This window comes from Chenopodium quinoa, unplaced genomic scaffold (assembly GCF_001683475.1).
Source record: "Chenopodium quinoa cultivar QQ74 unplaced genomic scaffold, ASM168347v1, whole genome shotgun sequence".
Taxonomy (NCBI): Eukaryota; Viridiplantae; Streptophyta; class Magnoliopsida; order Caryophyllales; family Amaranthaceae; genus Chenopodium; species Chenopodium quinoa.
This window is the reverse complement of record NW_018745410.1, coordinates 690,001-714,724: the sequence shown is the minus strand read 5'-3', so window position 1 is coordinate 714,724 and position 24,724 is coordinate 690,001. Positions and strand designations below refer to the sequence as shown.

Sequence of the window (24,724 nt, the reverse complement as noted above, 5' to 3'; positions counted from 1 at the left end):
TGGCCTGTTGGCACCTCATTCTTCGCGTTCCGAGCCTGCTGAAGACCAAGATGGTGTTGGTCTCAAAAAAGATGATTCAAATACGGACCCTTGATTCCCTTTGAATACTTTCACACAAAGCTAATAAAGAGACAATTATAATCAATCTTAATGTGTGCACAGACAATTGCATGTAATGAACCAGCTGTTTCCCTTAGAGTGTGTTTCGAGCTTTTCAAAATGTAAGAAATTTTTCCAGAAAAGCTTAGCTCGAAATGAGACTATGTTCATGCTTATATATTGCTTGGGAGATAATTTATTTCATGATCTTAAATTGATCATAACTTAGGTAAATGGAATATCTTTTATTTTGCAAATATAAGATATTCCATTAGACATTATTCTCTTTCCATAAATAAAACAGAATAATATCCTAAGCTTATACGAAATAAATTATCTCCTAATTGCATGAACATAATCAATTAGTCAAGCAAATATTTTCTAAGGATGGAAATTAAATATTCCGCAAAATATTTGCTTAAATAATGTCTAAGTTCATGTAACAATTTACAAGGTAACTGTTACCTGAACTAGTAGTGTCCTAGGGACCAGGTCAACTGTTCCTGATCTCTACAACACCACACATACTCTAAATACTAGATTCACTTGGGTCACAGATACAAATAGTTATGCACACTTAACAATATAAAGACTAACTTGACTAAGTATCCTAATCTAGAGATCTTCATATTCTTCAAGTCTTGAAAGCATCCCTTGATCAATCTTTTTCAATCTGATTTCTTGAATACTTTCATTTAAGAGGACTTTTGTCAGCTTCAAGTACTCGGGCTATCTGTTACTGCTCAGGGAGTCAGTTGATAGTAGTGAGTATCCAGCGGCAACCAGCTTGAGAACTGTTTGTCATCACTTCAAAACCCAAGGGTCTTGTCATAAAACAAATCTTGTGTCTGCTCATCTCCAAACACGGGAGTTTTCAAATCTTGTGTTTGCTCGTCTCCAAACACGAGAGTTTTCAAATTCTTGTGTTTGCTCGTCTCCAAACACGGGAGTTTATGTTAAGATAATTGCTACTCGAACTATCTTCTCAACTTTGTATTTCCTCAGAAATACCCCAAAACGATCAATCTCATCATAGAGAGTTCCATCGGATCTCTTTCTATTGTAGAATTGGCCTGTCTCGTCGTCAAGAGCTCCACTGGACCATTCCCTCTTCCTCAAATTGGTCAGTCTCGTCGTCGAGAGCTCCATCGGACCATTCTGAATCGGTCAGTCTCATCGTTGAGAGCTCCATCGGACCATTCCTTCCTTTCTCAAATCGGTCAGTCTCGTCATCGAGAGCTCTATCGAACCACTCAAATATTATTTTCATAGCCAATCTCTTCTCAGAGAGTCTCTCGGGCTACTGAAATACTCAAAGGAAAACAATATTGGTAGAAGAAGAAGAAGTAATCTCTCAAAGACAGAGACTACTTAAAGACCCAAGGGTTCAAAGAGCATTTGATGAAGTAGTTAGGCTATATGATGATCTGAAAGGTACTACAATTGTGTTCTATGAAATTTATTTAGACCGATATTGTTTCGGGGTTTTCCAGACGTCCCACTAGAGAGTAGTGATCGAGTATAGCCAAAATCGGGTTACGACCTAAAATTGAATGAACACACGGGAGGTCGGGTTCACCTCCGACGCTCAAGTAAGTAGGAGAACGAGAAAAGCGTAACCGAGACTAATAAAGCTGTAATAGAGAGTATTTTTTGGGAATTGTGTAAAAACATGTCTTTACCCTCATTAATGAGGGTATTTATAGCATTGAGGATTGAGCCCCTAGGGTTTTTAACCTAGATTAATGGGCCTTTTTCCTTACTTTTCATGCATTTAGGTATAATTAGGCTTATTTGGGCCCTTTTAATACCCTTCCTTTGCATGCCACGTGTCATCATGAGAGTGGTCATACATGACCCTATCACAAGGTGACACGTGTCACATCTTGATTAGGCCACGTGTCGCCAGGCGTTTGGGACACGTGTCTTACCTTTATTGGGTCACATGTCTGGGTTATTTTACCCCAAACATTTGCCCCTCATTGGTGCTGACGTGGCTTGACATGTTAGCGCCAATGATCTGTTTGAGTGCTACTTATACTTTTTCAGATCACTTTTTACTGTTTGAAATAACCCAACAGTAAATTTAGGGCAAGTTGACATTTTTACCCCCATTTATTTTCTATAAATAGGGGTCAATGTTTTTACTTTTTCCCTCATTTACCTTCATTTACTCCCAGAATCTTTTAGAGAATTTGAGAGTGTTCAGAGAGAATCCAAGAATCCTCCTAGCCGGACGTTACTCTAGTAGCCGACCATTCTCAGCGAACATCTTCTCCGACTCCTCTTTTCATTTACTTCCAGGTACTGTCCCCTTTAACCCTACCTTGCCTTTTTCTTCAATTTCTTTTTAACTTCTTCAAACCTTTAAAACATGTCGGGCTCTAGCGAATCAGTGTCCTATTCGGAATCGGCTAATGACCTGGATACCAATATTGAATCTCCTGGGACGGTCGAGTCCAAGGCTCCCATTGTCGGCCTTTTTGTTCCCCACCCTTCCTCTTCTTGGAGTCCGACCGCTTCTTTGTCCGTGCAGGAAATAGAAATGTCGAGGAAAAAGCAGACGGCCAGAGTGCCGCCTCGAGAAGGGACATTCCCTATTAGGGTTTTGTCTTCTGAAGTGGAGCACGAGGCTCCTAGGAATGGGAAAGGGAAGGAGACCATTTCCGTTTCCATTGCTGAATCTATGCGGACAGACTCCGAGCCATCAATGTCAGGCTCTGAGGAAGGGATTGACGGGAGCTCTGGCGAGGGATCTTCCAGCTCCTATGGCCGGGAGTAAATACCTGGAGGCTGCCTCAGCGGTGACACTCCTCCCTCTCAACAAACTGATATGTCTGACGAGGAGTACCTCGAGTTTGTAAGCAAGAATAGAGAGGACCCGCTGGAGGGTACCTTTGTGTGTTCCGGCACAGTGCAACATCCGTTGGGGTGCATTGTTTCTCTGGGAGTTAGAGGAACATGATAAGGAATCTGCCGGAATTTAGGCGGAAAAATCAGATGGGCGAGGGCTTTACCATTCAGCCCTGCAACCCAGACGGTAAAGTCCTTAGTACTTTGGTTGTTACGAAGCAACCGTTCAGGCCGGGGTCCGCTTCCCTTTGCATCCGGCCATTAGAGAGATTTTGAGCGGCTATGATGTCGGGTTGTTCCAACTTTCTCCAAACTCCTACCTCAACATCTTAGGGTACATAGTTAATTGTACCCTAGATGGAGTGACTCCTTCAATTACCGCCTTCTCGTACATGCATTTTATGACGAGGGCTCCTCATGGCGACAAATGGTTCGTCCTGAATACCCGACGAGATTACATGATGATCCTGTCCAAGAACAACAAGTGAAAGGATTGGAAACATCGCTTCTACTACATTCATGCCCCTGACCAGGCGGCAACCAACTTTTTCCTCAACAAATTCAACGAGGATTTGCCCCTCCTTGGCAAAGTGCCAAACGCCCCCCTTCTAACCTTTAGGGATAAGAAGGAGATCATAAAGTCCGGCCTCTTTGAAACAGAAGTGCTGGAACACAAGGGGATTAAATTGTCCGTCCCCAAGTTCTATGCCCCTCAATATGGGTGGCTTATGGACTCTAAGTTTCTGTCGGCCTTTGGACTAAGCGACCAGTATCCTCAGGATACTTAGCCTTTTTATATGCTTTATGTTGTAACACTTGGTTGTTTCTTTATTAACTCTTTGATTTACTTGTGCAGAATTCGCTATGTCTCAAGTAGCCAGCAAGACAAAAAAGCAGGCGGCCCTCGAGGCCAGGAAAAGACAGTTTGAGGCTCAAGAAGCCAAGGAGGCGGCCGATGCCGCAAAAAAGGCTCAGGAGGCGGCCAAGACTTCAGTAAGTATGCCGTCCTCTTTTATCAATTTTCCCTTTAATTAATACTTTAGCATTTTAGAGTTTGTTTCCTAGGGATGGTCGGCTAGTGGCTGGACATCCTATGGTTACTTTTTTATTTTCCTACTTAGTAGGATTTTCACATTTGTAACCTAGGGATGGTCGGCTAGTTGCCGGACATCCCAAGGTTACTTTTTTAATTTCCAACTTTGTACGATTTTCAAATTTGTAACCTAGGGGTGGTCGGCTAGTGGCCGGACATCCCAAGGTTACTTTTTTTATTTTCCTAATTAGTAGGATTTTCAGATTTGTAACCTAGGGATGGTCGGCTAGTGGTCGGACATCCCAAGGTTACTTTTTTTATTTTCCTACTTAGTAGGATTTTCAAATTTGTAAACTAGGGATGGTCGGCTAGTGGCCGGACATCCCAAGGTTACTTTTTTGATTTTCCTACTTAGTAGGATTTTCAGATTTGTAACCTAGGGATGGTCGGCTAGTGACCGGACATCCCAAGGTTACTTTTTTTATTTTCCTACTTAATAGGATTTTCAAATTTGTAACCTAGGGATGGTCGGCTAGTGGCCGGACATCCCAAGGTTACTTTTTTTATTTTCCTACTTAGTAGGATTTTCAAATTTGTAACCTAGGGATGGTCGGATAGTGGCCGAACATCCCAAGGTTAATTTTTTTATTTTCCTATTTAGTAGGATTTTCAAATTTGTAACCTAGGAATGGTCGGCAAGTAGCCGAACATCCGTAGGGTACTTTTTTCATTTTCCTACTTCAAGTAGGATTTCAACTTTCGTAACCTAGGAATGGTCGGCAAGTAGCCGAACATCCCTAGGGTAATTTTTCCATTTTCCTTTACTAATGCATTTCACTAACTTTAATTGTTATATCAATTACAGGCGGCCGCTGAGAAATCTGAATCCTCCCGCCCTCCTACTACATCCAAGGCCATCTTACAAATGATTACTTAGAAGAGGTCGGCTAACACCTCAACTACTGAAGGTAGCCAGAAGAAAAAGACCCAACGGACCCGAGTAATGACCAAGGATCCACTCACTGACTTTCCGGCCCAAGAGGACCTAGTGGGGGATGGATCCGGTGCAATCCTGGCGCACTTGTGCTGCATGCCAAGAAAAAGAGTGGCCGAGATCCACTCACTGACGTCCTGGCACCAACGTCAGGTCAGGGCTCGGGCCCGAGGAAGACGGTTGGCGCTTCCATCTGTGAAGGTAGCCTCATTCCCATGAGGATTAAATCGCACCGTCAGTCTTCTGACTCAAGCCAGGAGATTACCCCCGGCACTTAGATTGGCTCAGCATACTTACATTATTTGAAAATGCAAGAGCCAAGGAGAAGACGCCCGATCTTAGGGAGATCGCAAAGAAGTGGATGGAGGAAGTTCTACTTGACCAAAGGGAGGAGCTGCCCGGTTATGGCGGCGGCGACCTCAATAAAATTCAACATTGCCTAGCTGAGGTAGGCAGCATTCATAACTTGCCGAATCGTTTTTCTTTTTGATAAAAAAACTAACTTCTTTTTGAATGTTTTCAGGAAATGATTAGAGTTTAGGGGGCAAAGAACTGGGCCAAAAGAAAGAGTCAGGAGGTAAGGGAATGCAGAAACCGCTCCACCCAAAACCTCGATGTAGCTAACTTTGACGTTTTTAAAAATAAATGACTTACTAACCACTGAAACACTTCAAAACCAGGCGACCATCACCATTGGCCTGAAAAAATGATCTTAATGTCGCCAAACAAAAAATTACCAAGCAAACCGCCGAATTGGAGGAGGCCTAGACGGACAAGGCGCTGCTTGAGTCTTCTCAGCAGGCGGTCTCTCGTTATGAAAGTGAGACGGCCACTCTGAAGAAGCAGATCGAGGAGCTCTAAGCTCAAGTAGCGGGCTTTGAAGAGGAGAAGGAGAAAATCAACACGGCCTGGAACTCTCACTTCACATATGGGCCGGACTGGTTCCTTGGCCGATATAGGTGGGCCAGTCGCCTCTTCCACTATCGCCAGGGCATCTACAAGCCTCCGATCGGCCTCCACATCCTTTACCTTCAAGAGGACGAACAACCTCTTGAATCAGAGGAGGGCCTTGGGGACGAGCGCTTTGAGCTGCCCAAGATCGAGGTTCCCAAGACTCGAGAGGAACTTGAGGAAGAGTGAAGGAAGGCGGTCGGTTGTGAAGAGGAGTCTCTGGAGGATGAAGAAGAGGATGAAGATGTTAACGTTGATGGCGACAAAGAAGAAAAAACTCCCGAGGATCAGGAGGATCCGGCGACCAAGACGAAGGATGAGACGCCGAGAGTATGATCTATCGGGAGGTGGTTTGCTAATTTTCTGGCCTGCTTGCCGAGTATTTGTTGTACTGGCCTTGGGCCCAAAAACAATTTCTATCTGTAACAGGCCGAGGGCCTTTGAATTCTTGATGATATCAAATTGAATCCGGCCTTAAGTCACTAGCTGCTTGTTTTTATCTTGCTCGCCTTTATTTGCTTTGATCTTTTTATTTTTTGCAACTTTAACTTTGCAGTTTTTACTTTGAAAATTTTTTTAATTTTCAATTTCTTGTAAATTTTTTCCGGCCTCTTTACAGCTGTCGGGAGCTACTTGCCCCTGGCCAGCTGTTCTCTTGGTTTCTATAAATGTTGGTTGATTGACTTGGAAAAATTTCTTGGAAAAATATTTCCTTGGCTTTTGTCTTTCTTTCAGTTCTATTTATTTATTTTTTATTAATTGCTAAGTGCGGGTTGTGTTTCATTGATATTGGGCTGCGTTTTGGCCAAGTGTACCAAGCACCGTACATGCGCCGGAAATTAGAAACTTGAAAACAACGGTTACGATTGGATTGCGCCATATATAGATGAAATAGTATACAATAATGATGTACTTCCTCTTTAAACATATTTTGGCAAGCATTTTGGGGAAGAAAACTTCTTATTTTATTGATTTAGTGGGGAATGAAGAAAACTCCTTATTTTATTGATTTGGTAGAAAAAGTTAAAAAGAAGATTTTACCCTGGGCACATTGCAAGCTCTCTAGGAGTGCGAAACTTATTCTCATAAACTCAGTCCTTTTTTTAAGATTCCTATTGGGATTGCGAATAAGCTTGATTCTTTGATTGCTAGATTCTGGTGGGCTAATAATGGTGATAGAGGTATTCATTGGGTGAAGTGAGATGTTATTCAATTACCAAAAGGAATGGGTGATCTGGGGATTCGTTCTATCAATAATTATAATGATGCTCTCCTCTTTAAACATATTTTATGAATGCATAATAATCCTCAACTTATTGCAGCTAAGATTTTTAATGCAACTGTTCCATGTGTTTTCTGTCCTGGACAAAGTATTAGCACCCCCCCGAGCTCAACTTCGTGGGTACGCTGCACTATGCATAATCTCGGCATGAAAATGAAAAAAGGCTTTGCATGGAGGATTGGTTCAGCCACAAATATCCGAGCTACTACTGAGAAATGGGTTAACAATAAAGTGTCGGTAGTTAATTCAAATCAGTTACTAAGAACGAGTACTAGATGGATGGTTATGGATTTTATTGATGAATCATCGAGGTGTTGGAAAATTGATGCTATCCGTGCTAGTTTTGAATGGGATACTGCTAAGGAGATATTGGCAATTGACCTACCTCGTTCAGAGGAAAATGATTTTCTTAACTGGCCGTTGCACCCTTTAGGTAATTATACAGTTAAATCTGGCTATGCTTTTCTTTCGAGTATTAAGGAAGATTTACAACCTTCGAAAAGGGATCCATTGGATAGTTCGCATAATGTGAAAATCTTCAAAATTTTATGGCGTCTAATTATTCCTCCAAAATGGGTCATTTTCATTTGGAAACTTCTTCATAATGGTGTTGATGTGCGAGGAATTTGGTACAACGAGGTTTCTTAAGTAATGGTCTTAGTACACGTTCTTGTTTCATGTTCAGTAGCAAGGTATGCGTGGTGTCACTGCCAAATACTGGGCTACCAAATCTATAATGAGCCTACCTCCTTTAAAGAGTGGGTTCAGACAAATATCATGCTGTTCTATAGTCAGGATGATATCGAGAGTTGGAGGATTAGGAAGTTCATAGGCATTCTATGAGCTTTATGGACTACAAGGAATAAGAGAATCTTTGAAAGAGACAATGGTTTGTTGGGTTCATACAATGGGAATCTGAAACAGGCCCGAGATTTTATGGAGGATTATGTGAAACCAGTTTTCTAATATGTCCTAAATGATAGTTTCTCTTCTATACCAGATAATACCCCTCACTTTCCTCCAGACTTTTCTCAGGCTTCTTTGGGAAGGAATAACACCATTCTCCCAACTGATGATCTACGCAATGTTACAACAGTTATTAGATTTGACAGGTCTTGGAATAAAGGTTCAAAAGGTTTTGGTGTTGGTTGGACTTTAACTAGGATGTTGGATGTTGAGATGGATGCAGGGGGTTTTTCAGGAGTAGTTACTAATGAGGAGGGCTGGTGGAGGCCCGGCCTCCCCAGCCCATATTCACATATTTTGAAGTTGGCCTCCACAAGGTTTTACTCTAAAAATAAAGGGAAAATCGTGAGAAAGGTCCTTATAAGTAGGTGACCTTGTGTGAAAGGTCCTTCATTTTCATAATTGTGAGAAAGGTCCTTATAAGTAACTTTGGCTGTGAGATGGGGCCTTTGACCAAAAAGTTCCGGCCAAAAAAGTCACGTGTCGGGCATGTGACTTACTTATTTTAAAAAAAAATATTTGAAAATAATTTAAAAAATAATTTAAATCCCGTTTTACGTGATGAAAAATATCTTGAATTAGGCACCATTATTTTTTCGTGATGAAAACTGCTCGGGTAAGATTTTGGGGTTTATATTAACCCTTAAAGGATCCAAATTAAGCTTGAAATTACCAAAAAAATAACAGAATTACCTCGTTTTGCTTGTTGAGAAATATTACGATTTGTGTGTCGTTATTTTTTCGTGACGAAAATTGCTCGGGTAATGGGTTTTAGGAGTTAATTTGATCCTTAATGGGTCCAAATTAAGCTCGAAATTGACAAAAAATTAAATTGATGCTTCGTTAAGTAATTTTACCAGTAAAAAAAACAATTTCGAAACGCAAATCGAGATATTTCTCAACACACAAAATGAGGTAATTTCGAGCTTAATTTGGACCTTTTAATGGTCAAAATAACCCCCAAAATCTTACTCGAGCAGTTTTCGTCACGAATAATAACGACACGTAATCCGAGATATTTCTCGACACGCAAAACGAGATATTTTCGTTATTTTTTGGTAACTTAATTTGGACCCTTTAAGGTAAAAATAACCCTCAAAATCTTACCCGAGCAGTTTTCGTCACGAAAAACTAACGATACGTAAATCGAGATATTTCTCGACACGCAAAACGAGGTTACAAATTTTTTAATATATTTTTTAAAAAACTAAATAAATAAGTCATGTGACTTTTTTGACATGAATTTTTTTGTCAACGTCGGAAAATTGGTCAAAGTCCCCATCTCACAACCAAATTAACTTATAAAGACTTTTCTCATAATTTTGGAAATAAAATGACCTTTGGTAACCTACTTATAGAGAGTTAGAGACCTTTCTCACAACTTATAAGGACTTTTTAACATAATTTTGGAAATAAAATGACCTTTGATAACCTACTTATAGAGAGTTAGAGACCTTTCTCACAATTTTTCCAAAGATAAATATTGGTTATGAAAAATTGAGAACTAGCATAGTCAAGTTATGTTGTAAAAGTTGGTGTAACATTGTTGTTTGCATACGATGGTTGTGGCCTTGTGGGATTGATTCTTTTTCCTTCCTTTCTACATTTATTTTTTCTACGTACATTCTTTCTTTCAACTATTTCCTTTCTACATTTTAAAAATCTTTTTTCTTTTAACTATTTAAATTGGAAATGTTTTATTATTTATCTCATTTGAAATTAGCTACAACTAATATTTCATAGTACATGCACTTTTTTTTTTGTCTTTTAATCATTTTTTTTTTATATTATATGCAACTAACATTTTGTCCTAAAAATAAGAAAAGAAAAAAAAAAGATTCACTACATATGCATATTTCGCTCAATTTATTTGACTTTAAAAATTAAAATTATGTATTGCTAAGTTCTGACAATACTAATTATATTATTTTACGTACAAAATCTAATATTCTAAAATAATCAACCTACTCCTCTTCTTTTTCTTTTTTTATTTTATATGATTATAGTTAATAAATAAGTAATCAGCCATCTTTGTGTGTGGCTGGCCACACGGTGTGGCAGGTGTTACTTTTTAAAGGTTACTTTTTCAGGGTTACTTTTTAAGGGTCAGGGGTTACTTTTTGAGGTTACTTGGTTAAGGGTTACTTTTCAAATGTTACTTTTCGAGGCTACTTGGTCTTGAGTTACTTTTCGGAAATTACTTTCCGAGGCTACGTAGTCAGGGGTTACTTTTTGGGAGTTACTTTTTGAGGCTACTTGGTCAGGGGTTACTTTTCAGGAGTTATTTTTTGAGGATACTTGGTTAGGGTAAGTTTATCCCCAGACCCAGACTTGTTCTTCAGACTCTGCCACATCAGCTTTCCACTAACTTTATAATATTTTATTATTATTCAGATTCATACAAGATTTTCTCCATTTCACACATTATCCCAAGACTCAACTCCAGACTTACATATCCTCTTAAAAATATATATATTATTTTTGTAAAATATTTTCAATTATTTTTGCTTTGATTTTTGGTTGGTGAAATATGAGGTGTCACTCTTTAATTGGCAAACAAGAGTCTTGACATGGGTTTTGATTTTCCAAACTCATGTCAAGACTCTTGTGGGTCTTGAGTGACATTATTGCAAAGTCTTGCTTAATACTTCATCCAAGACTCAACTCAAGACTTGGGATAATCTTACCCTTAGGGGTTACTTTTTGGGAGTTACTTGGTCAGGGGTTACTTTTCATTCGGGGGTTACTTTTCGGCTTATATTATTGTGGCTGGCCACACCCCACATACAAAAATTTGTGATAAGCAATTAATTATATAATAATTCATAATTAATTTATATTAGAAAAATTATCAAGCATATGCTGACACGTGTCACAATTAACTTTAATAACAGGTTAGCTTTTAATTTATCAAGTTTTGACTTATTTAAAGAAAGTACCATATAAAAGTTGACTTATTATGAGTTAATCGAAAAGTTAATTTATTTTGAGTGGACTGACCAAGGGTTGGCTTATTTTTAACAAAGTTTCCAAAAATAAATTATACTCTCTCCGTTTTTTTAAGTGCCCCATTGGGCAAAATGACACTATTCATCTTACTGACTTTGACCAATATTTGAGAATTACTTCCTCCGTTTTCATAATAAAAGCAACACTTTGACTTTTACACTATTCACATATTTCACTTTGAGTAGCTTTATTTATTTGTAGTTAGTGAATAATATAATCATGTGAGATCTTGTTAGATTCGTCTCGTTTTGTATTTTATTAATGTATAATTGTTATAATTTATTCGTATTAGTACTAAAAGATACTCGTATTAATGATTGAAATAACGCATTGGTAAGCGTGAAAAGAAAAGTGCTGCACTTATTATGAAACGGAGGGAGTATACAAAGAAAAAAAATAGTGTTGTGTGTACTCATTAGAATCGTCTCAATGAGTAGATTATTAATATTTGATTATTACATTTTTTTTGTCGTATATAATTTGAGATATTATTGATTAAAGTTTTAGCTTGACATGTAACAAGTAAAAAAATAAAAAATGTCCAAAAAAATAAAAAATAGAAGCAGCTAACTCAAGATCGGAGGGAGAATTCTTAGTCTTCTTACAGTAAAAACTGAAAATAGAGGGATAGAGCCTAGCCTAGTAGAGTAGTGGTGGTTGTGCTCCTCATTTCATGTACTGTCATCATACCCCTACCCTCAGTACTCATTAGATTTATGTTCACCTTGGTTTATCCTTAATTAAAAAAAAAAGGAAGAAAAGAAAAACATAATCAGATTTCTCACCCTTCATTCTCACCGTTTTCTGGGTTTTCTTCCCCACCTGGTAGTCTCTACTTCATTCTCTACTTTAGGGTTCAATTTTTTTTTAATAATTTTCATATTTTTTATAATGTACCAAAATTTTGAAAATTTTCTTTCATTTTAGTATGATTGTTGGTGTTTTTCTTATATCTTGGCTTAGTGGGTTTTTTTTTGTTGTTGTTTAAATTCTGGGTTTTTTTGTTTTAGCATAGTCTTATTTGCTTTTATTTCCGTGTTGACCTTGCAGATTTTAATAAATAATCTAATTAATTGAACTAACCCTAAATAAAGCAACCCTTTAATTCCAATTTCATTTTCCACTAAACAAACACTATACCTTAAAATAAACTGTAAAATTGGGATTTAAAATTTGGTTTATTATTTTAATAACATTGGTTAGGGTATATAATTGTGGCCAACGTCAGAAAACTCATCTGGGTTTCATCTTGCAATTTTTTTTTTTTTTATAAGTTTAAGGTTTTATCTGAAAAAAAAAGTTATAAGATACTCTCTCACAAGATAGAACTTTTGTAAGGTTTTATTTATTTTTTTTTTTATTACAAAATTTCCTTTGTTTTATTTAGATTTTAGATATGAATAGTTTACCCCTCTAATGGGATTATGGCTTTGATTGATTGATTGATATGAATAGTTTAATGTTGGGAGCTAATATAAGACAATTTTGGGTCAAATGGTTAGGGTCGGGATGGGCCTGTGTTACCATGCAAGAAAACTAAGAAGTCATTATATGAGGATGTTTGGGCTTGGGCTGATGACCAGTTGGGCTTTGGGCCAGAATTTCTGCCGGTTCAGGCCATGGTCATCAGGGCCCAATTGTGTTTTTGTAACTGTTAACGTGTTGCAAATTTGCAATCCTGTTATGGCTTTAGAGGGATAGCTAGCTACTTTTTTGAGGCTTTGCACAATTTCACACCATAAAAATGTCTTTTTGCGATGAAATTAATATTACACGATGTAATATACATATATAGAAAAGAAGGAGCTACTTAAATTAATTTATTGCTAAGGCTCACACTAGTAGTAGAAGAGCTGTGCTGGCTATTGTAGGTAGACAGACTGTAAAATCAGAAAAATATAGATTGAAATGTGGGCCGAATTTATTTTAATGTAGGTGAGAAGTTGTGACGTGTTTAGAACAATGTCTTAGAAGCAAAATTCGCCCCGACTATGGTGTAATCGGAGATGGCGTTGCCCCCCAAGATTTAACATAGCGATCTCTCTTAACGTGCACTCAAAAAGAGAGAGTAGGAACTCACAATATGCTTAGAACAAATTTAGAGGAAAACTGGAAGAATAGAGAGAGAGAAAGGAGAAAGTATTTTTGTGTGTTTTCAAAAGCCACTGAAATCATTTTTTTATAGAGGAAGAATATCGTAACTGATGGAGAAAATCAAGCCACAAAATAAATCGTGAGAGTAAAATCAGGGACAGTTACAAACGTTTAAAAAACTGAGTCAAAAGTCGTTGCGGGCTTCGTAACTGAACGATCTCATAAAACTGGAACGTCAGTTACAACTCGGCCCAAAAAGGTAGCCCCACCACACCGCGCACGTGCCACGAACACGAACCAGCCGGACGGCGGCGCGCGGGGATGCCCCTTTCTAGCCCACAGCAATAGGGAAATCACTTCAAACATCAAAACACAAACACACATATTTAAACCAAGTAAACCTTCCTTATCCCACCAATGTGGGACAAAGAGTTTTCCTCAAAAAATAAGAAACCTTCCTTTGCATTATTTCCAACAGCTATGACAAGCCTCATAGTCCTGCTTGGCTGCATTAGAGGGTTGATACAAACCGGGGAAGTGGTATCCCAATGATTTACATGAGCTAGTTGATTACAATTAGTTCTAGTGTCCTTAGCTAGGATCAATGTCAGCAACTTTGTTACTTAAGCACCATTAAAATCTGAGTTACACCTGAGGCCTCGACTTAAGATTGATGGTCCCTGCATTTTGATAAGATATGTTTTAATTCATAACGAATGCTACTAATATTTTGGATGAGTTGAGCTCCTGTTTTGCTGTCAGTAACTAAAATGATGTTGTTCCAATTTTGCAACCTGCTCCATTCTAGACCCTCCGGATCCAAGATGGCAGTGAGTTCAGCCTCAACCTTAACCTCAAGGACAGAGCTAGACATGGTTCTCATATAGAAACCACCATGCCAAGCACCAGCAATACCTGCATTTCCTGTTGTAACTTGTAAGCCAGACAGAAGCATCAACATTTAATTTTAGGTAGCCAGTAGGAGGTGGGGTCCACCATAACATTTGTTGATGATATATGTCCCTTGCTTATAAAGTTAGTTCAATGATTCTAAGCCTGAAGATCTTTAACCTATTAGGTAGTGATTACCAAACCATAGAAACACATGCAACTGTACTGATTATATATGTCTGCATGCACTATTTGATATGGTCAGTAATCTAGTATTTCTAATGTTACTGGATATTCTTCTATGTGTGTTTTCTTATTAACATGTCTAATGCTCAAGGGAAATGCTCCCTTTGTCCCATTGGAGGGAATATTAACATTTTAGATAAATTATGTTGGTGATTCACCTTTCCAATATCACAACAATTACATGCCATCATAACTTTTCGCTAGATTCAGTCTTTCTGTTATATTAATGAACTAAACATGTGACAATTTTTTTGAAATGGATGAGATAAGATTTCATGTAATAGGTGCTCATCTTCTTACTCCTCAGTTTGCCTTACTGATCATATCGAATTTAGGTACAAATAATCTTTCAAATTGTATTATATTGAATATGAATTCATGATATGAATGCTGAACTTGATGGAGAACGAAGCAAAGTTCTTTTATTAGAAAGTGTAATTTGAGTGTGTTTTAGAAATTATTGGACGTTAAATATATTAATCTTTATAATTACTTTTATTATGTAGGACTGTGAATTGTTAAATTATAAATCTATGAATTCATGGAATTTACCTGGAAGCAATGAGAGTTCAACTACCAACGTTGAATATTCAAAAGCCATTGTTGCTATTATCGATGGTTGTCGAGAGATGAGCAAAAAAAAGTGATAAAAATGACTTGATTTTTCTCACCATAGGTAAACGCGTATTTCGCTTAGTATAGTCAATTGGTAATAATTTTTTCTATGCATGATAAATGAATTTTTAAATTTTCTTATTTACAGTGGGTTAGTTGACTATAAAGTTCTTAAGAGGTACTGCGAAAAGTGCAAGGATGACGGCAAGGTTGCAAGTTTTGGAGGAAAATATTATATTGATCCATAGATCAAAATAAATACTAAAATTATTATATATCTTATGAGCTTAAATCTAGTTTTTTATAATTAGATTCAAATCCATATGAAACAAATAGTATCAAGATTATTTATAAATTAACAAATTATATATATATATATATATATATATATATATATATATATATTTCAAAATACACGGTTATTTTTGCTCTTCTCTCGTTGCCTCCCGTAGGACTGAGTGTGCTTCTTTAGGTGAGATTGATTTGGATACTCTTGGTGGAACTAGCCCACGTCATCGCATTGCCATCTACGCAGTTGGGTGTCCTTGTAGCGCAATTAATTCTAATAATGTAGCTGAGGGAATCAGAAAGGCAATAAAAAAAAAATGCTAATGTGGTTACCGTATTGCTTATAAGAGAGATTCCTGCACGATTTTCTGATAAGATGATAGATGAGTTGGCTTTAGCATCTTTGGATGCTTTGAGGAAAAATACATTAGTTGTAGTTGCAGAAGGAAACTATGGAGAATATGGTCTTCGATCCATTGAAAGCAGTCCCCGATGGTGTTTGACGGTTGCATCATGCAGCCCTAAGGAGAAATTTAGAAGTACAGTAAAATTTGCATCAGATGCACCAGTTACATTAGAGGATATTGAGGTATATACGTGTATACATTTTGTCTTAAATTATGTAAATTTACAATTTATTAACTTATCTATAATTTGAATTGATATCAGGGGTATTCAATTAGCATGTCTTCATCAGGTTTAAATGAGGATGATGATTATCGATTAGTAAGGTAATTGAGTTTTTGTTTTTCCTTGTATGTTATTCCTCCATTTTTTTTTTATCGAATTCAAGTTGTTTTAATCATGATTAAGTTTTTATTGTAGGACGGATGGTGATATAAAAAATAGAAAATGCATCATGGTTATAGAGGATGATTATATTGTGATAAGACCATCCTCAATGGAATACAATTACCCAACTGAAGTGCCGCTCGTACAAATTACAAAAGAGACCAGCAATATACTTTGCAATTACTTTGAATTGGTTGCTGCACAAGAAGGGTATGTATATACTGTTTAAAATCTAGTTTTTATAGGTTTAAATTATTGTCGTTCACTATTTTTTAGTTAAAATCATAACTTTACCTTAAATGTGACGAGTCTTATAGTTGGATTCATTTCTAAAGAGAAGGTTTAATATATAGTATATAAGTGTGATTAGTTGATTATGAAAATAGTTTTCTATATGAAAATGATTGATTTCTCGAAGACTATCTACAAAGTTTTAACAATATTAACCGTACCATTGATTAAAAAATCAAATTTTGAAAATTCCCCCTGTAGTTCCTCACCAAAACCTACCCCTTATTTTCATATTGTTATCAATATGAGCCTTTGATTTTAAGCTCTATGGTTGGGATGGGGAGAGATCTACATTGTAGAGTTATGTTAAAACTCTAGAGGACCCCAACCCATTGGCCTAGGCAATTGTAGTTGGAGCTTATCATTAGTTTTAATAGTTGACTATACAACATTTTCCTATATTTTTGATGTTTAAAGTGTATCATTGTATCATCTCTAATATTATATTTCATTCTGTGAAGGAATCTACTTGCTTTTATCAAAGCCTCGTTGAGGGAACTTGTTATTGATACACCTTTGGTATCTGAGTTTTCTGGTCGTGGACCATGCAGTTTCTTCACAGAGTTCATGAAGGTAATTTGAGTTATTAGTATGAAAGGTTATCACAAAGGGCCTTTGAATCTATTAATATTATCTCTGAGAATAATGAATTACAATCTACCATATAAATGTTTAAACAATGACAAGGTTTGGGGAAGTATCTGAGTCATGTTGACATTAAGTATCAGTAGGTTTTTAGTACTCTCTCCAAGTCCATATATATCAACTCTACTTCCGTGCCTTGAGCTCCCTGGCCTGCAATCATTGACCATTTAAAAAAAAAAAAAGGATTTCTGTTAAGATCATGATCAGCTGTGAGCTCTATTGCTCTAAGAGTACACATTGTTGCTTAATAATTACTTTTGGTACATGTTATGGGACTAATGATTTGATTGATTGATTCAGTACACGTTGTTTGTCATTGTGAGAGTCAAATACCTCCAAAAGTAATTCTGTTTGGAGGGGATTAAGGTAGAAGATTTTCATTCAAATCCCCATCTAGTTGCCAAACTACCTTCATTCGCAGCAAGAATTACTCCTGCCATGTTAGTATAACTGGCTAAGCTACACTTTCAAAAGCAGGTGTGAATATATAAGAAAGCTATCAGTAGCAGAATTAATGGTAAATGTGGGCTGCTATCATAGTGCTACCCCTTTGACATCTAATCTCTAAAGCATAGTGGACAACTTTCCTGGCCTTAAATTGCAGATTTATCCTTCAAATACTCTTGCACTTCTTTGCTTCCACACTTGTAGTCACACAAAAACATATTGGTATCTTATAACATCCTGCTTGCTTTGATAATGTGCAGCCTGATCTATCTGCTCCTGGGGAACATGTTGCTGGTTGTTGGCCAATTGATGTGCCTTTAGGAAACCCCAAGGTTCCTTATTTTTTTGAATACAACGTCTTGTCAGGGACGTCTTTTGCCACTCCCCTGGTTGCTTCTGGTGTTGCTACGCTTATAGTGGAAAAGAATTTCACAGTTTCTGCAACTATTTCTGCCGCTATGACTACTGGTAAGGCCTAACTTCTATTCTAATATATATATTTGTTTATTTATTTATTTACAATATTTACATATCAAAATAGTTTAAACCCACTCAACTAAAGACTTGAGCCACTCAACCAAACAACTAACTCTTTATGTTATGCAATCTTTAATTTATGTCTTATAATACATACAGCTGATAAATTGCATGATAAAGATTTATTTCCATACGAGTTCGCTTATGGGGCTGGAGTTTTCAACCTAGAAAAAGCAATGCGGCCTGGTTTAGTTTATGAAGAAACGGCAGATAATTTTGAGAAATATTGCTATCCACATAGAAACTTTGATAAATTTTGTTTTAACCTTAATCTGCCATACTGTTCGGCTACATTTCCTTCCGGTAGTCAAGGTTGGGATTGCAAATTCTACAGAAAGCTGAGGAGTGTCGAAAAAGGGCGATGTACCTACTTTGCTAAGGTCAAATTTCGTGTTGCAACGATAAAGGTGCCTCTTGGGTCCATTGAATTTAAGGTTGTTCCAGATACATTAACATTTGAGGGTGAAAATGATGAACAATCTTTTGCATTGTCGATATATCTGCCGAACACAGATTCTTCAAGGTATTCATTTGGTCTCGTTTCGGGTTCGTTGATATGGGTTAAGGAGACCGAGGAAGCAGATGAAGCAGAGTTGGTTGTTGATTCTCCAATTATCTTGTCATCCAGAAATATTCCATATCAATAGTGCATGTATCACATTAACTTTTTGCTATAAAACAGTAATCTAAAGAATTAGTTACCACTGTAGTTCTCTATAAATATTACTGGATTGTTTTGGGTTGCTGCTGTAGTGTTGCGATTAACTTTTCAATTGTGCAATTCTCAGTTTATATTGAGTTTATAAGAATACTTAGTACTCACTATTGAAATTATATTCTTACCTTTGATAATCTTAGCTTTTCTATCGCCCCATTTATTCATTTATTATTATTATTATTATTATTATTATTATTATTATTATTATTGTTGTTGTTTCAATGTGGACCTTCGGATGGTCCTTAGCTGTGGGCCAAAGATGAGATCTTGATCCAATGGGCTGGAGCAAGGGTTTCCTGCACAACAAGTACACATAAACTGGTCTCGGGGGGGGGGGGGGGGGGTTGCCGAGGAAGGCCCATCCGATGCTTAAGTCAGTGAATGCTTAATAAGTAGTGAGAGAGAATAGTTGTGCAAGAGCTTATGCTTGAGGCAATAACTGTGAGAATGAGGGCATTGAAGCCTTTTATACCTGATTTTAGGAGAGGTTTGGACTTAATGGGCTCAAGGATGAGCTGGGCCTTCTGGCCGAAGGTTTTGGCTGACTTAGTAATAGCATGGAGGGCTTTTTGCTTCCTTGACAAAATATGAGGAAATGATTTGATGGGCTTGGCCCAATTTGACTAAATTGGACCCAAATAACTTGCCCCCCAGGATTTCGGAGACCCTCGGAAAAAGGCACTTGAACACCAAAAAGTTGTTCTGATGGGTTTAGCCAGTCTGAGGATTACTTGATCCGAAGAATGGTCCATCAGAGCGCTGAGGAAATGTACATTTTTGGTGCCTTAGCAAATTATTTTTCTCCCCCAAAAAATGGATCATAGGGAAAATTCCCAATTGGGTACCCTCACCACTCCATTACTTCGAAAAAGGGGAAAGCAATAGAGATGTCAAAAAAGGACATCTGAGCAAATCCCTCAGAAGCCAAGGAGGTCCAGCAATAGAGGTGATAATTTAGACACCTGAGCTGAACCCCTGCAAACCTTCGAAAAAAGGAAAAGCAATAGAGATGTCAAAAAGGATATCTGAGCAAATTCCTCAGGAGCCAGGGAGGTTCAGCAATAAAGGTGATAATTTAGGCACCTGAGCTGAACCCACAAATCTTCGGAACAAGGGAAAACCTTCAAGCCGAAGCCCTACGGACAACAGAAAGAATGAGGAAAAACCCTCCTTCATTGTTCAGACATGCTGCAGAGATCCAGAATAAAAAAATTTCAAGTCTTAAATAACTTCAGAACCCAAAGTATTTTACTTCGGATTTTGAGGGGGGCAAAGGGACTAGGAGCTGAAAAGATGAAACAGTCCTTCAGCAGTCCTAGAAAGCAACTTCAGAAAATTCCAGTCAAGAAAAGCTCGGATCCAGAACAAAAGATTTTGTATTTGCAAAATTTAAGCAAAGAACAAAAAAAAAAGTGAAAAGCTGCAATGATGAGAAAGGAAACTTTTCAGTCATGAAGCAAATCAGATTACAAAAATTTCTGAAGACAGTTTCAATCAGTCCTACATCGGCAGCCATCCACAGATGGATTCTACAGCAGCCGAAACTACATACAAACAAAGCAAAAAGAAATAAATAGTTTTGTACATAATGAAGGCAAGCTGAAACAAAAACTAAGGCAAATCAGATTACAAAGGCAAAACTAAGGAAACTTTTCATTCATGAAGCAAATCAGATTACAAAAATTTTTGAAGACAGTTTCAGAAATGAAATCAGTCCTACATCGGCAGCCATCCAAAGATGGATTCTACAGCAGTCGAAACTACGTACAAACAAAGCAAAAAGAATTAAATAGTTTTGTACATAATGAAGGCAAGCTGAAACAAAAACTAAGGCAAAAGTAGAACTCAACATCATTTCAACACCCAGATTCAGCATCACTAGCTGAACCTATATTACAATACTCGCTGAATTCTGTAGATAGCTGCCCGAGTCCCTATGCTCCAGTTGACTTGGTTGCTGGGACATCGGCAGCAGAAGGTTGCCCAGCAGCAACAGAGGAGGCTTCCCATTCAGCTTCTTTGAGCTTGGCTGCCTCAGTAGCAGCAGCAGCTCTTTCTCTCAGCTTCTTCTCAACCAGATAATCCTTTTCTACTCGACTAGGCTCTTTCAGATGGGGATCTTTACGGTTTGAAAACCACTTCTCTGCTAGAGCCCAGTTGATGTCTGGCTTTAGATGAAAAGAGCATCGGCGACCGAAGTCGAATCCTGCTTGGTACCATTTATCGGATTCAGCTTCGACCTTGTCATATTTTCGCTGCAGTCTCTCCACCTTTTTCTGCTGAAGCTGTTCAGATTCCTTAAGGCGCTGGACCTCCTCATTAGCTGAAAGGAACTTGGCCTTCCAGATTGCGGCTTCTTCAAGATGCATGTGAGAAAGTTCCCACAAGCATCTCTTATCTTCCTTGAGGCTGGACACTGTTACGTCTGTAAGATGGTATATCTGCTGCAGCGTATCCTTCAAAAGGGTTGCAACCCCATCCTTCAGCTTAAGGAGATCCTCCTCCTTTGATTTCTTCTCAGCCTCCAGCTGCTGACGAAGAAGCACGATCTGCTCAGCATGATACTGGTTGACCTTGGATCGTCGTTCTCCAGCTCGAGCCTCTTCAGCCAGCTTCTCAGCAAGGGCAGCATTCTTCTTGATTTCAGCCTGGAGGTCAACTTCAGATTTCCAGGCTCGGCCATAAGTGGCTTTCCTGTCATCTTCTAGTCGGACTAGCTCAGCTTCAAGCTCAGCTACCCGAGCATTTGCTCCATCAAGTTCAGACTGAAGCTACCAAGATTTGGCCTTTACAGTTTTCAGCTCAGACTCCTTCACAGCGTAGCTGGCCTGAAGCTCTTCATGCATTTCAGTAGCCAAAGACTGGCTCTGAACAACCTGCGAATGCAAGGAATAAAACTTCAGCACAAAAAATCCAAAAAAATGGAAGTAAATGAGATTTCTGAAGTTAGAAAAATAAATACAAAGATTCAGCTGAAGGAAAATTTACCTCCATCAGCAAACGTTGAGATCTGAGGTGCGGATTCTCAACAGCCTCGGACGGAATGCCATCCAAAGCAACGGTCTGCTGAGCCCAAGCCTTGGCCCTATGTGGCATAGGCACATCTAGCAGACTGTTGAAGGGATTCACGGCATCCTCCAAAGCATCAGCAAAGAGGTTCCTAACCCTTTCAGGAACCAAAGTATTGGGCACAAAGCCCATTTCAGACGATCTGAAGCTTTGGAAGGACTTCTGAATAGGAGAAAGATTTACCTCCTTATGAGTTTGGTCCTCCAAATCCGCTGCAGTCTCTTCGATCTGCAGCTCCCCCATATGTACCTCGTCCGAGGATGGACCAGCTATGAACTGATCTGTGTCATAGAACTTAGGGGGTGGTTCATTCTGAACCTCTTCTTCAGCTTCGGCTTCAGCGCCATGAAGCTCTTCAAAGTTCCCATGGAACGAGTCACCCTCGCCAGCAGCAACAGTTGGTTGCATATCTTCTGAATGGGGAGGAGAAGATTCATTTTCCTTCTCCCCCTCAGGCTCCTGCTGAATTGGATCAGCAGATGGGATGGGAACCTCAGGAGCAGCATTCGACATGACTTTAGCAGAGGTAGGCTCGATAATGGCATTTGTAGCCAAAACCTCGACCGAAGGAGAAGCATCAGCTTCAGCAGAAGCCCCATCTTTCTTAGCTTCTCCATCAGCCTTTAATCTTTTGTTGATCTCCTCCTCCAGATCAACATCCAGCAAGTCCAGGGAAGGTCTCTTCCTCTTCTTGGAACTATCCATCTCGTCTTCAGATTAGGAAGTGGAATTCAGATCCACTACAACCTTGTGAGGACTTTATCTTGGCACAGTCCTAGGAACCTTAAACGAAAGACTCGTTTCAGGCTCCGTTGATGCAGGGACCATGGCCATTGGAGCCCCCACAATTTCAGTTGCTGCTTTTTCAGCAACAGCTTCAGCAACAGCAACATCTGCAGCAGTAAATGCCTCGACAGTCATCTTCTCCTCCTCTTCTTCCTCTCCCTCGGCCTGTGGAACAAGAAGAAAAATGTGGGGGAAGAAAGGGTGTTAGTATACACCACAATCAATGTACTTATTTAAAGCAAAAAAAAAAAAAAAAAAAAAAAAAAAAAAAAAAAAAAACAACAACAACAAATTTAGAAGTAAGCAATGACTTACAAGTTCAAGCTGTAGATTCAGAACCACAGTCAAAGGTTCAGCAGCAACAAGCTCAGCATCAGAAATCTGAGGCTGCTCAACCTCTTTCTCAACGGTCGACTCGTTGCCCCTCACAGCAACGGTAACTTCAGCAGCAGCCGAAGCACTGGGATTGTCAAAAGGATCAATCTTCTCGTCCCAGGCTCGGCGACCTTCAAGCTCCTCAACTTTGGTGAGGACTTCGTTCTTATCGCTGAAATAGAAGAGCGTGTCCGAGGGCTTCGGCGGGACTTTCCTCCCAATGATCCGAGTGGATCTGACCCCCAGAGCCTCGTAATCGCTCTCCTTCAGCAACTACACCTCGGGAACACCTGCAATAAAGGAAAAGGATTGCAATAAGCATACAAATCAAGACGATGCAAATAAAAAAAAATAAAGAATGAACAAGCAATTCAAATAGTCTCGGCTGAAGCTTGCAAACCGCACCTGAAAGCTTGCGGCTGAGGCCGCAGACATCCAAGACTCTTCCTTTGAAGATGAAGGGCGTCCAGGGTAGCCATGTGGTTGGGCTGTAATTCCCTTGGACATCTTTATCAGGCTTCTTGCCGAACCAGGCAATAACTTCCTGGTCAGCTTTATTCGGCTCCAGAAGCCCAACAGCCGACATGCTAGGGTCCCGCTTGGTGAACTTCAGCGGGCCCCCAAAGAGATTGGGATGCTACTGCTTGGTGGGAACCCTAACCCACAGCCAGGAGCCTCTCCATCCCTTATCCGAAGAGACGTAAGGGAAGGCCGAGAGTTTCCTCAGTCTGTCCTGGATGGACCACCAACCCCTCTGTTCAGATTGGGTGTTCATGGCCAGTTTACAGACGCCGTTGAACGCCTCCAGAGTGGGCCTGTGACCCAGAAATGTACAAACCCAGATGAAAGAAACTAGCCGACGAATACTCATCGGCGTCAGCTAGGCCAAAGAAATGTTATAGGCGATCAACACCGCTGTTATAAAATCGTGCAGAGGCAGCCGAAGCCCATGTTCAAACATGCGGACATAGACCGCAGTATAACCGTCAGGGGGCAAGTGTAAACGGTCTGTTTTGGAGGGAACCTTGCACCAATATCATCTCCCTCCATCACGCCGTAGAATTCTTCCACTTGCCTATCAAACAAGTGGTCAACATCATCGTCTACCCACCAGTCATAGGGTTTGTTTTTTACGATGCCGTTGTTCTGCTCCTCTTGAAGCCACTGACCATCGGCGTAGACAAAAGTATCGTACCTCCTCCATAAGGCACTGACGCGTCCGGCACCCGGACGATGCCATGAGTTAAGGGGGAGGGCTTTATAAATCGTCCTGTTATAGCCACTCAAAGAGGGCATAGCAGGCAAAGGTTTGGATCGCCGGACCCTAACCTTCAGCTGGGAAGGTTCTTCTGGCTCCTCGTCCAAATCGGGACGCTTTATAGCCTTCCCTTTATCCTTTCTACTGGCCATATTTATGGGATTTCTGGTGGAGACGGAAAAGAGGAAAAACGAAGAAAGCAAGAAAAGACGAAGGAATTTTGAAGGAAAATTACCCCAGCAAACTCGGAATCTGAAGAAATGCAAAGTCCGATCCTCGGATCACTATTTGAAGCTCGGATTCTAAAGGAAAAGAACAAATTTGCAGAAAAATTATGTGACAATTATAAAGGAAATCTGAAAGAAAAAGGATAGAAGAAAGAAGTGAACGGAAAGAGAAAAAGGAAAGGGGAGACGCGCTTTTATAAGGTTCTCAGTAGCCGTTGGGGCCCCACTCAGGTACGCCCACGTGCTTCAGTCTCTCCA

The 24,724-nt window shown here is 39.1% G+C and overlaps 2 protein-coding genes across 2 annotated transcripts in view; one reads left to right on the top strand and one right to left on the bottom strand.

The window, feature by feature from the left end:
- The first annotated feature begins 15,697 nt into the window (after positions 1–15,697).
- LOC110713175 (subtilisin-like protease SBT1.9) lies at positions 15,698–18,680 on the top strand. The gene is made up of 6 exons (XM_021891641.1): positions 15,698–15,910; positions 15,991–16,052; positions 16,147–16,323; positions 16,866–16,977; positions 17,757–17,964; positions 18,133–18,680. Exons 1-6 carry the CDS (start codon positions 15,698–15,700, stop codon positions 18,678–18,680), a joined length of 1,320 nt encoding a protein of 439 aa, XP_021747333.1.
- A 2,825-nt stretch (positions 18,681–21,505) lies between these two features.
- Positions 21,506–24,724, bottom strand: part of LOC110713212 — a 3,890-nt gene continuing 671 nt past the window's right edge. Inside the window, exons 1-4 of the mRNA XM_021891671.1 lie at positions 23,387–24,724; positions 22,922–23,271; positions 21,740–22,771; positions 21,506–21,627 (exon numbers count right to left, since the gene is read on the bottom strand). The exon at positions 23,387–24,724 is cut by the window's right edge and continues 671 nt beyond it. Coding sequence (XP_021747363.1) covers positions 21,523–21,627; positions 21,740–22,525 — 891 coding nt within the window. The 5' untranslated portion in view covers positions 22,526–22,771; positions 22,922–23,271; positions 23,387–24,724 and the 3' untranslated portion in view covers positions 21,506–21,522. The remainder of the gene's footprint in view (positions 21,628–21,739; positions 22,772–22,921; positions 23,272–23,386) is intronic.

Excerpts from the sequence above, each read along its gene's own strand:
- LOC110713175 (XM_021891641.1), top strand. The coding sequence starts at position 15,698 with ATGATAGATGAGTTGGCTTTAGCATCTTTGGATGCTTTGAGGAAAAAT. Across the intron at positions 15,911-15,990 it reads TTACATTAGAGGATATTGAG|GGGTATTCAATTAGCATGTC; the intron begins GTATATACGTGT and ends AATTGATATCAG. Across the intron at positions 17,965-18,132 it reads TTCTGCCGCTATGACTACTG|CTGATAAATTGCATGATAAA; the intron begins GTAAGGCCTAAC and ends TAATACATACAG.